Below are 12,924 nucleotides of genomic sequence, written 5' to 3' on the forward strand. Positions count from 1 at the left end.
GGGGTGGAACCAGTATTGCTTGAAGGTGCGGAACCAGTATTGCTTGAAGGTGCGTAATCAGAACCAGTGTCTTTTGAATAATTGGGGATCAGGATTGACATTAACCAAAGGGTGGCAGTTTGGCACCCATTGGAAAAGTGAAAACCTCGCTAAGTAAGTGGATTTCTACACAATTTCAGAACTGTAAATTGCCTGCTGGTTTTCTTTTGTGAGCAGTGATGACACACTCTGGCTGGAGTGTGGGTGTCAGCACTGACAATTTCTGAAAGACCTGGGGTTTGAATCAATATTGTGCGCAAGGTGACCACTGAAAGCAGGCATTGTTTGAAGAGTGGGATTCAGAAGCAGTATTGTTTGAAGGGTGAGTGATTGGAAGAGTTTGGGGGTCAGTACTTGCATATTGTGAAGGGTGGGGACTCAGAGTCAAAATTATTTGAAAGGGTGGGGGAAGTCAGAACTGGTATTGTTTCAAGGGTGGGGATCAGAACAGTCACTGTCTAAAGGGAGGGAGATCGGAACAGGGAACATTTGAGGTTTGTGTTTTGGAGTTGGCTTTGTTGAATGGTCATCTGAAGACCACCATTGTTTGAATCAAACCCAGTATGCTTTGAACAGTGGGGCATCTGAACTAGTATTTATTGAAGGGTCATGTATTGGAACCGGCATTGTTTAAAGGGAAAGGGATCAGAAACAGTATTGTCTGAATGGCCGGAAATAGGAATCACCACTATTTGAATGGTGGGTGCTTGTTAATGATATGAAGGGTGTGGTTCAGAACTGGTATTATTTAAATGAAATGCATTTGGTATTCTCATTGTTTGTATAATGATACCTCTGAGCCAACACTGTTTAAGGAGTGGGCAGTTGGGACCATTATTGTTTCAAGAATATGAGGATCAAAATTGGATTTTCTTGAAGGGTGGGTATTAGAACTGTTGTTTGAATACAGAACTGGCCTTGTGACCCTGCACCGTGGTAGGGGTTTGGAATTTGGCACTGGTATTTTTTGAGTGGGAGGATTTGGAATTGGTGTTCTTGGAAGTGTGGGTGCGTTGGAATCAAAATGTTTTCAATGGTGAGAAATGGGAAACGGTATTGTTTGATTGGTGGAAGGTAGGGACTGGTACTGTATGAAGGGTTGGGGTTCAAAACTAATTTTTAAAAGGGTAGGATGTGTGACCAGTCTTGTTTGATGACTGGGGCATTAGAACTAGCATTTCTTGAAGAATGGAGGATTCAAACCAGTATTTTTGAAGAGTGGGGAATGGAAACAGTCTCTGCTTGAGCAACGGATGATGATAAATAGTCATGGCTTGATTTGTCACTGTTTGAAGGATGTGGGATCACAAGAGTCATGGTGGGAAGATTGGGAACAGGATTCGGATCAGTATACTTTAAGAGGGTTGACTCACAACCAGTATTGTTTGAAGTGTGGGAGACTGGTACCCATTGGAAAATAGATCTCATTCAGTGAGCAGGTGTTGCACATTATACAGCTGGTTCTTTCTCTGGCTGTACCCAAGTGGCAGGTGGCCTGCAGACTGGCTGGAGGATGGGGTTTGGCACCAGCATTATCTGATCATAAGGGAACCTTAACCAGTATTTTGTCACACCATGCCATTTGCAAAGACAAATCAGTTCTAAAGATTGGGGAATAGGATCCAACATTGTTTGAAGGTGTGGGATTGGGAATGATGTTGGTTGAAGGTTTGGGTATCAGAATAGGTTTTCCAGCAAGGGTGGCATATCAGACTATTATTGTTTGAAGATTGGTGGATTAGAGCGGGTGTTGATTAAAGGGCAGGCGATTGGAATCGGTATTTTTTTTCAAGGGAGGAAATCCGAACTGACATTGTTTGAGGTTTGGGGTGTCATGACCAGCATTGTTTGAAGAGTGATGCCTTGGAACCAGTAATTTTTAAGGGAAAGGAATTGTACCTGGCATGGTTTGAAAGGTCAGGGGTTTGCAACATGTTGCATCAAGGCTGGGGTTCGAGGAAGTGATGTTGTTGGATGGGTGGGGTGTGTAGGAAGTGGTGTTGTTTGAGGGGTGGAAGGTCAGAATGTCCTATGTTTGAAGGGTGGGGTAATCAGAACCAATATTTTTGGAAGTAATGTCAAATTGATATTATTTGAAGACTGGTGGATTGGATCTGGCAATGTTTGAAAACCAAGGCATGAGAACTGATATTGTTCATACAGTGGGCAGCTGGATGGTTGGATGGATGGAGAGTTGGCATCAGTATTGTTTGAACAGTCAATGATGGAAACAGGAATGATTTGAATGGTGGGCAGTCAGAATCAATATTATTTGAAGGGTTATGAGTTCGGACCTGTTTTGTCTAAATATTTTAGGATTGAAATCGGAATTACTTGAAATGTGACGGGCAGGAATTGGCACTGTTTGGGGTAGGTTGGTGCAGGCAGTTTTGATGAGTGGGGTATCGGAACAGTGCCATATCTTATGGGACTGTTTGGTGGACGGAACTGGTATAGGAGTAAGGAATTTGAACCAGCTTCAAGAGCAGGTGATTTGTTTGAAGGATGGGGAATAGGAATAGTCACAATGACAATAATTTGAAGGGTACGGTTTAGACCTGGCATTGTCTGAGTGGTCAGCATTCAGTATCTTCATTGTATGAACAGTTGGGAGTCAAAATCAGCATTGTTTGAAGAGTGGAGAATCTGAACTGACATCATTTGAACAGTGAGTGAATGAGTCTGGTATTGTTTCAGGGATTGGGGTGGGGATAGGGGATTTGAACAGGTGTTGATTGAAGGGTGTGGATTACACCAGCATTGTTTGAATGATGGGATTTTGGAACCAGCATTGTTTGAAGGTTGAAAATCAAAAAATGTGTGGATGCTGAAAATAAAAAGTAAAAACAGAAAATACTGTAAACACTCAACATTGTTAGGCAGCATCTGTGGAGAGAGAAACAGGTGATGTTTGAAAACAGAGCTGCTACATCATATATCGGTAAAAGATTTTAAAAAAAGGTCATTTTCAATTGCAGAGAAGGTGGCAGAAGGAATTGATAAGGCAAAGGGAATATCTGTGTTAGGGTGAGACCAAGTCAAATTGGTTAATGAGGCAGCTAGAGGCTGGTTATCCTTTTCGTCTGTGTTATGTTGTTGCTAATAGCAAGGTTAGGAGACATGCCCAGCAGGTCAGGGTCTCTTAATGGACAGAAAAAAATGCAAGGCAAATCATACATGTATGGCTGGCCAGTTCTGATATAGACAGGAGGAGAAAGTTACTAAAGTTGGGGAGAATTCGCAGTTTCAAGGTGGCTGGACTGAGCCTGGTAATACTTAAAGGGTAAGGTTTGAGAACAGGCATTGTTTGAAGGGTGAGGGATAGGAGCAGATGGGCCAGGGAGACTGGTTTTGGGAATCGGAAGCAGTATGTGACCAGTCAGGTAGGGGGCAGATTGAGACTCGTGATCTTAATGGGAGTGAGGGCAATTCAGAGTTGTGCGCAGGCTGAAAGTCAGTAGGGGTGGAGACTCTACGGTTCAGGATGGGCTGAGAATAAATGCTGACAATTTACTTAACTGACAGGCATTCCAGTCTGGCATTGCTCCAGTCAGACCTTGTTGTCTTATGAATGCCCAGTGACAAATGCCAGCATAACAAAGTGGTTCAATTTTCCCCGGAGTGTTGCACGATGACTGCCGCCCTCCTGTACATCCCTGATGCAGACTCACACATGTTGTGCAAGAGTGATTCAGCCCAGGAAGTGGCCGGTGCAACACAGAAATGGTTGCTCTCGTATTTCACTTTGGGGGAGAAAATGATTTTCAGTTGCGTAATGCTGATATCAACAACATTATGTAATTGAATTTCTTGGCATCTGTCTTTTTCAGTTTCAGAACTTATCGTTTTAAAATCCCAGTGACAACGCTGACTATATTCTGGCTGATAGTTATATGCTATATGAACCCTCAGGTTTAATCGACAGTGTGTTGTTGACAAAGACAAGAGGAACCAGTGCAGATATTGCAGATTGAAGAAATGTTTTCGAGCTGGGATGAAGAAAGAAGGTAAGACTGCCGAAAGATGGTCAGGTGAATCACTGACTCAAAATTCTCTTGAGATAACTTCCACCACTGTTGCACCTGGAAGAAAATAAATGCTCTGTCTATATGTGGCCTCAAGAGGGTGATGCTTATTAGTTTCCTGATCTCTCGAACTTAGATTCCCATTGGTTCAGGTGCTGGTATAAAATGGTTGCCAGCAACTGAACTACATGGAAACCTCTGGGCAGCTTTTTAAAACATGGTTCAATCTGCACTTTTCAGGAGCAGTACAGAGGTTAATAACAGAGAAGAATATGCTTGGATCTCACACTTCGTTTGCTATAAGTTTACTGGATGACTTATTGATCCTTCTGGAGACTGCAGATGCAGGAATCAGGAGCAAAAAACAAACTGCTGGAGGAACTCATTGTCCAGATGAAGGGTCTCGACCCGAATGTCAACTGTCCAGTTCCCTCCACAGATGCTGCCTGCCTGCTGAGTTCCTCCAGCAGTTCTTTGCTTATTGATCCTTTTGTTGCATGTGTACCACTTGTTCTGAAGTATACCAAGGCACAGCACCAAGTTAAAGAATAAAGAATGCGGAACTTCACTCATTCATATATAAAAGTCTTCCTGTAGGACAATGGAGGTCAGGTGGCAGGAGGGCAATGAGATGAGAACCGACTGTCCATTCTGTTGGGTCCCAGGACTACAGAGTAGCCCACATCCTCAGTAGCGGGGGGGGGGGGGGGGGGGGGGGTGCGGGGAGGGGGGTGCAGGCTAACGCACTGCACACTCATCTCCTTTTTTCTTGGTGTCCCTAAGCTTGATAATGCCTGTGAATCCCCAAAGCAGCAGTTGCATAGCCAGTCCTTTGTAGTGCTGACTGGTTGACAAGGGCTCCAACTCATCATCTTGCTCTGTTAGCGAGCTCCCCTCACAGCAAGCGATTATGTGGCATAACTCAGATCCACTTCCCCTTTAATACCATAGCAATGCTACATTTTACTTGAGCTCTCCTCATGTCACTGGCCATGAGGAGAGCTCAAGTAAAATACTCCTCAACCACCATGTTCATCTCCCCTTCTACAGGAGAGCTGACACATGGTTTCCAAAGATAGACCATCAGAGCAGCATTTCCCCCAGGTTACTGACTGCTGTGGCTGCCCTGTCATCCTGCGTAGCACCACTATCACAAGCTTCTTTCCTTCCTGAATTGCAGGAAGTGATGCTCCGTCATTCTTGGTTCTTCCCTCCATCATTGCAGATTCATCACGGCAACGGATGGCCCAGGAAGGGAATGCCTGGGATGACAACGATAAACAGGAGGGCAAAGAATCCAGATTCAGAATTTCAAGATACTGGCATCCCCTGAACATCAGCACGCACCAACTCTCCAATGTCACCCTCAGCTGCTGAGGAGAACCCACGGGCATATGAGCCCTGTGTTGAGTCAGATGCACTGAGAAAATAGCCTGAGACGAGTTAACCATAGGGAACACCATGCTTTTTCCTAGGAATCCCTCACAGCAAGGGAGGAGTGAAGAGGACATCTATAAATCTGCTGGTGGTCTAACCCTGTGAGGAGCCATCCATCTTCTCACTTCAGGGACTCCTCAGTTCCATCTCAAATGGATGATTCTGAGAGGTGCTGCATCTCACAGCAGCAATCGCAATGTCAGAAACTCAGTGGTGCTTCCCCACTGATCCCATAATTTGATACATGTTCGTGAGGTTGGTGGTGTCCTAGTGTGTGGGTAGATTCTCTGAGCTTAGATTTAGTGAACCATAGCATCCTTGGGCCTAGAATTTCTATTGTGTAGCTCACAATGTCAACAGGCAGTTGATTACTTAGCACATTTCTTAAATGTTGGTTCCTGGTCCTCTATACACATGACCTACATTGTACAGTGGAATCAGTGTGTACAGTGATATCAGTGTGTATTTTGACATTAGTTGCAGAAGATTGTAGTGTGGAGCTGAGGCCCTCTGTTGGTTTGGGCCTCATACACCACAGACAGGACTTAGCTGGAGATTTGAAGTGTGCTTCAGTGTAGGTAAGAGGTGATCCAGTCTTCCTTGGTAGTGAATGGTTTGCTTAGTCCTGCTCTGGCTGCATTTTCCCCCTCCTCCCCTGCTGTCAAAGTTACCCATTACTCTGATTGCCTATCCAAATGATCCTGCCCCTCCTGCCCGTGCCACCACCCTCAATCAAATATCTCACCCCAGTCCTTTCCCCAACCCAGCCCAATTGCGTCACCAACAAGCAACCCACCCCAATCCCATCACTTCAGCAGTCCAGCCCTGATTCCAACCTGATTTGCTCCCACACCAACTCTCTCAACACACTCACCCTGGCCCAATCCTCCCTAGCATTTCTGGGGTCATAATCTTCAGCCCCTCAGATTTTGGCTGAGAGTTACAGGAGGCCAGTAAGACAGGTGTGCTCTGTCTGATCTGGGTCCTTGACACCCCAGCCTTCTGAGGCTTTGGAATCCTGGGGCTATTCATTTCGTACAAACTTTCAACCATCTCCAAAGTTTTACTGCTTTCAAAATTATAATTTGGCTCCATAGATTCCGTAAGTGGCTGCACAACGCAAAGAGAGAGACAGCAAAAAATAAACCGCTAGAGGAATTCAACGGGTCGAGCAGCATCTGTGGAGGCAAGGGGATGGTCGACGTCTTGGATCGACACCCTGAATCAGGACTGAGAGTGCAGAATGGAGATAGACAGTATATAGTAGTGAGAGGGAGGGGTGAGACAGAAACTGCTGGGTGATAGGTGGGGGGTGGGGGGGATGATGAGCAGATGGAACCAGGGGGAAGGTTATGATAAGATAAGATAAGATCTTTATTAATCACATGTACATTGAAACACACAGTGAAATGCATCTTTTGCGTAGAGTGTTCTGTGGGCAGCCCACAAGTGTCGTTACGCTTCTGGCGCCAACATAGTACTCCCACAACTTCCTAACCCGTACGTCTTTGGAATGTGGGAGGAAACTGGAGCATCCAGAGGAAACCCACGCAGACACGGGGAGGATGTACAAACTCCTTACAGACAGTGGCTGGAATTGAACCCGGGTCGCTGGTGCTGTAATAGAGTTACGCTAACCGCTACACTACCATGCATCTACATTGGATGACGGGGCCTCTGTCTCAACATCCTCCCCCCTCCCCCATATGGTTCCATCTGCCCATCGCCCCCTCCACCTCCACACCAGCCCCCATCTGGTTCCACCAGTGACCTACCAGCCTCTGTCTCATCTCTCCCTCTCACTTCTCTACATTCTCAGTCCTGATGCAGGGTCACAACCCAAAACACCAGCCATCCCTTTGCCTCTACAGATGCTGTTTGACCGGCTGAGTTCCTCCAGCGATTTGTTTTTGCTCCAGATTCCAGCATCTGCAGTTTCTTGTGTCTCTGCAAAGAGAGTAGGATCTGAACCCTCGGGTGGCACTGAGATAATTACATGGCTAATTAATCATAGTGGGTGCTCAGGGAGGGGTGGGGGCATGGTGGTGGTGTGCCACTGGGTATTGGAGAGTTGGGAGATGGGATGGAGGGACCATCAAAGAGTCAGTAATGGGAAGTTGGGGGGCAGAGATGTGCCATTGACCATCAGAGAAGTTGGGTTGAGATCCAGATGTTTGAAAAGTTGGGGCCCCAGGTAATCAGGTCACTGGGGCCACTGGGGGAATCATAGTATTCAGAATGCCAGAGGCTCAGGCAATTGGATGTCAGCACCTGGGCTGAATGGGTTGGACCAATGGTTGGAAGGAAGTTGGAATTGTGGGTGTGGAGGACTTTGCAGATAAGTTTGGCATTTACCTTGGTGAGACCTCAGTAAGGCATTATCCAACGTAAAGACGGTTGTCCTGGGAATGACCTATAATGGAAACAATGTGGGTCAACTTTTGAGGCAGCTATTGCAGAGTAAATGATGTCACAAGCTTGGCACATGACGGTCAGTGTCCAGTTGAATGACCTGCAAATGGTTGTTCCCATGTTTCACTCCATCCAAAGTGCATTTTTAATCTGGTAGCAGTGAAATTGTCAGTGTGAATTTTTAGGCTAATATCAATCCATTGTAATTGCTGTACACCAAATGCCCTCTTATTATGTTACTCTGCACTTGCATTTCAGACAAAATAATTTTTTCTGAACTTGTTTAACTTGGTTTAAAGCTGTTCTGCTGAGTAATAAAATTGTATTTCAAGTCCCAATGTTAATTGAAGCTCTGTTGTAATGCACTGGTTAAATATGAATGGTTTAAGTGGACAACTGAACTGATGAAAGCAACACACAAAGCGTTACTTATTGAACTATGTATTTAAATTTAAGTACTACACATCAATTTATCAATTAACTGATAGGTATTTGGAAAATAAATTGGAGTTCCATAAATTGATTAAATTAAGCTTAAAGTTTAAAATAAATGAAGTCTAATAAAACAAAGGCTAATTTGGCCTTTTAGACAAATTGAAAGTAGGCAAAACAATGAAGAGCAGAAGTACTTTTGACTTTATCATTTGCTTGGCCAAGTACCAGTTAATTTTGTCAAAGATTTGCCCTATATTAACTGACACAAATTCTGCATTGTTTTTGTCATGTTTGACAATCTGCTTAATTTTACTAAACAGATTTTTTAAAGCATTATTTTACTTTAAAATTCCATAAAAGCACATGGGTCTGGATGTTTTATCATCTAGCGCAGCGCTTAAGCACAAGATGAAAATGTTTTCACTAAAGAAAATCAGGTACTTACTACAAAGTCCCCAATTTCCCTTCTGTGTCCTCCTATATTAGTGCCATAGATGCATGGAGGCACCTGGCCATATACACCTGGGTTCAGTGGTGTGCAGTGGATGCTTGGCTACTGTATCCATGATTTTCCTATGTCGCCTGAACTGTTTTTGCAGAAACATGCCTCATTCATGGCCCAGGAGAACCTCGTTGGTGCTAGTTTTAGTGGGCCTGGCTGAGCAGGTTACAAACTTTGAATCTGGAGTTTTGAACCATCCTTGGATAAGTCCTCTTTCGGTTACATTCTTACAATGGCTCTTCCTCAGACCCCAAATCTCTCCAAGCCCTCCAACCTTGGTTGTGACTTCTGATTACCCTCCTACCCCATCTGATTGCAATTCTGACTCCTGCCACAAACAGCTTTTGAGTTTGGCCCTTGCCACGTCTTGGGCACAATGTCCAAGGTCTTTTCTGTAGTGTATGATACCTTGGGTCTTGTGGGCTATAGAGTTCGACATTTATGCAGAAATTAAAAGCATTTATTGGCCCACTGCACACTGTTGAATTAATATAAATGCTACATCTTGACCAAGAGTTAGCCTCATTTGTTTAGAGACTGTAAGATAGCTAAGGGGAGGGAGATATGTGGGAAAACAACTCACCTTTATCCTGTTTTAAACAAGGCCTATTCTAACAAGCAGGCTGGGCATATGATTATTTAATGAATGAGGCTTGTGGTATCTAAAATTCATCTTGTACTGTGCCCACAGGTTAAGAATGTCCAGTTCTCAAAGGGATAATTCATCTCTTGTGTTACTGCTGCTGATAATACTGTAGTAATGTTGTTGAGTAGAACAACATAACAATGCTGTTTCTGTGGTTATTCCCTCAGACTGTTAGAAGCAACAGAATACAGTTACAGAGCTCCACCCGAATTAAACCTAAATCATGTTTTAAATTCTCGTGCAAGACTGCTGAACTGCCTAGACAATGGATTTAAATAACATAAAGTGCATTACAGCCAGGAAAACGGGGTAGTATTAATAGTCTGAAACAATGGAAAACTCAGACATCATGCTGGTGGATAGGTTATCCCTGTGGGAAGAGAGTTTCATCAATGATTGTCAAACCACTTGGAAGATAAAATTTCATCAGAATCACCTATGAAGCAGGTTTTTGATATACAAATAAACATGAAAGATATGCTTGATTTCAGAGGGATTCTTTGATGCATAACAAAATTGTTTCTTCCTTAGCTGTACAAAACGAACGGGATCGTATAAGCAACAGAAGGAACAGCTACGAGAGTGGCAGCTCACCCTCTATCAACGTGCTGGCTCAGGCTGAAGTCCTTTCTCATCAGGTAGATTAGATACAGAACCAAGGATTTAGCTTTCTTCCTCCTCTTGCTTCTGTTGATGCTCCCTGCTGTCACCCTTCATCCTTCTGGATGTCAGTTCTCAGTCCAAGTGCCAGAAACTGCACTGATGGCTTTTCCTGTTAGCACCATATCTGTGCCAGAAAGTTGGTTGAGACCCAGTATCCATGAGTAAATAGAGTTCTAGTCAGTCTGGCTGATCAGGAGAAACACTGAGAAATTCCTGCAGCTGATTAAACAATATTGCCAGTAAAAAACCTTCAGAGATCCATTGATTCCATTCGAAATATATAGAAATATAGAAAAACTACAGCATAATTCAGGCCCTTCAGCCCACAAAGCTGTGCCGAACATGTCCCTACCCTAGAAATTACTAGGCTTACCCATAGCCCTCTATTTTCCTCAGCTCCATGTACCTATCCAACAGTCTCTTAAAAGACCCTATCGTATCTGCCTCCACCACCGTTGCCGGCAGCCTGTTCCACTCATTCACCACTCTTTGAGTAAAAAACTTACCCCTGACATCTCCTCTATACCTACTCCCCAGCACCTTAAACCTATGTCCTCTTGTGGCCACCATTTCAGCCCTGGGAAAAAGCCTCTGACTATCTACCTGATCAGTACCTCTCATCATCTTATATACCTCTATCAGGTCCCCCCTCATCCTCCGTCGCTCCAAGGAGAAAAGGCCGAGTTCCCTCAACCTGCTTTCATAAGGCATGCTCCACATTCCAGGCAGCATCCTTGTAAATCTCCTCTGCACCCTTTCTATGGCTTCCACATCCTTCCTGTAGTGAAGTGACCAGAACTGAGCACAGTACTCCAAGTGGGGTCTGACCAGGGTCCTATATAGCTGCAACAATACCTCTCGGCTCCTAAATTCAATTCCCCAATTGATGAAGGACAATACACCATATGCCTTCTTAACCACAGAGTCAACCTGCGCAGCCGCTTTGAGCATCGTCCTATGGAATAATCTTAACGTATGAGCTTAAAGTCAGCCAGCATCCTGTGAATCTCAAATGTTTCAACAAAATTGAATTTCTTCTTAATTCCCTGCAGACCTGTAAGTTATTCTCTCCCACATGCCCATCAGCTCCCTTTCCATTTACCTACATCAGGCATGGTATGGTGGTGCAGCAGTTAGCATTGCTGCTTCACAGTTGCAGGGACCCCAGGGTGATCCTGACTCGAGGACTGACTACGGCTTTCTGCCGAGTGCTCCAGTTTCCTCCCTCATCCCAAAGATGTGCTGGTAGGTTAATTGGCTACTGTAAAATACCCCATAGTGTCAGTGTGGCAGAAGAATCAAAGGGGAGTCATTAGGCATGTGAGAGTGAATAAACTGCCGGCTTAAAGGAAAATAAGGAGAGGATACAGGTCTTCCCCAGGTTATGAGCACCTGACTTAAAGCCACTCTGTACATTCGAATGAGACTGCTGGGATGGATAGGGAAGGATTTGCCAGCATTTCTGCGTGTTTTCTCTCCCCACCCTCCTTATCCCACCTTCACCACCTCTCCCCCCCCCCCCCCCCCCCCCACCGAGCCACAACAATCAGGGCCTGTTTTGAGCTGAGCAGTGCTGGGAGCACTGAGCAAGCTCATTCGCTCACTCGTTGAGGCGGTGAGGCTGGCTGGCAGCTTTTCTTCCCGTGCCTGCTCAATCTCTCGTCACAGCTCTCCCACACACTCTTTTTGCTCATTTCTGACTTACAAACAATTCAGGTTATGAACGGTTCTCAGGAATGGAGCCCTGGGGACTGATTGCAGTGGGTTTGATTGCATTGCTCGGTTGAGATCCAGTATGGACCTATTGGGCCAAATGGCCTCCTTATGTGTCATGAGAAACAAGTAAATAAATATTTTAATGTACTAAAACCAAGCAAATCAATGGGGCATTTATTTAGTGTCTCACTGTTGCTTTCTTAATGTACTTGGTAGTTGGAATTGGTCATGTTTCACAGGAGCACAAATAGTTTACACAGACACAAGCAACTCCTTTAATTTGTGGTTGTGGAACCTGGTGTCTGGTCACCGTGCCTTCCTTAATGGTACCTCTTTCAATGATACGTAAAGGCTGGAGACCATAGTGGTGCTTTGATGGTGTCTCCCAGTATAAGCCCTTCCACCTCTGACAAGCACACAACTCTGACAGCATAGAAAACAACACCATCCCATTTCTCTCTGGTGCTCTCAGAGGGGTTCTACTCAATGGCAGGTCAACAGACAGAATGTGCTGGAAGAAAAACTGTGTGAAGCTCTTTTGTTACTGGAATAAAGGCACAGTTACATGCACCTTTCTTAATGTGCACACATACAGTTCACAGAGCATATAATATCTCAGATTTCAATTTGACCTATATGCTGTATTACACTTTGAGGGCAGGATGCCAGTGCATGGTGATTTGCTAGCTTAAAGTAGCAATGTAAGAGCACCAATAATATGAAGAAATGCCTTGGACAGTACAGTTGAAAGAAAAAAAGTCTTGCATTTATATACTATCTTTCAGAACCTCAAGAGTATCCCAAAGTGTGTTATTGATAATAAATTACTTGCTACTTACTGTGTAAAATTGATCATTGTTAATTTAGCAAACAAAGCTTAGCCATGATATATTAGCTGCCCCAAAATCCTATACCATTTTACATTAGTTTTTTATGATGAGCAAGTAATTTTCTCACAAATCGAATTAAATTGGATGTCCTGTATCTATTAGAAAACTGAGTGCATTCAACTAATATTTTGCATGACAGTTGTTCTACACATGTCCATG

The 12,924-nt window shown here is 44.2% G+C and overlaps 1 protein-coding gene across 6 annotated transcripts in view; it reads left to right on the forward strand.

The window, feature by feature from the left end:
• LOC127574148 (hepatocyte nuclear factor 4-gamma-like) overlaps positions 1-12,924 on the forward strand; it is a 100,304-nt gene that overhangs the window by 72,216 nt on the left and 15,164 nt on the right. For all 6 annotated transcript variants that reach the window (XM_052022902.1, XM_052022900.1, XM_052022901.1 and 3 more), the window contains 2 exons: positions 3,952-4,046; positions 10,028-10,134. In XM_052022902.1, coding sequence (XP_051878862.1) covers positions 3,952-4,046; positions 10,028-10,134 — 202 coding nt within the window. The remainder of the gene's footprint in view (positions 1-3,951; positions 4,047-10,027; positions 10,135-12,924) is intronic.

This window comes from Pristis pectinata, chromosome 9 (assembly GCF_009764475.1).
Source record: "Pristis pectinata isolate sPriPec2 chromosome 9, sPriPec2.1.pri, whole genome shotgun sequence".
Taxonomy (NCBI): Eukaryota; Metazoa; Chordata; class Chondrichthyes; order Rhinopristiformes; family Pristidae; genus Pristis; species Pristis pectinata.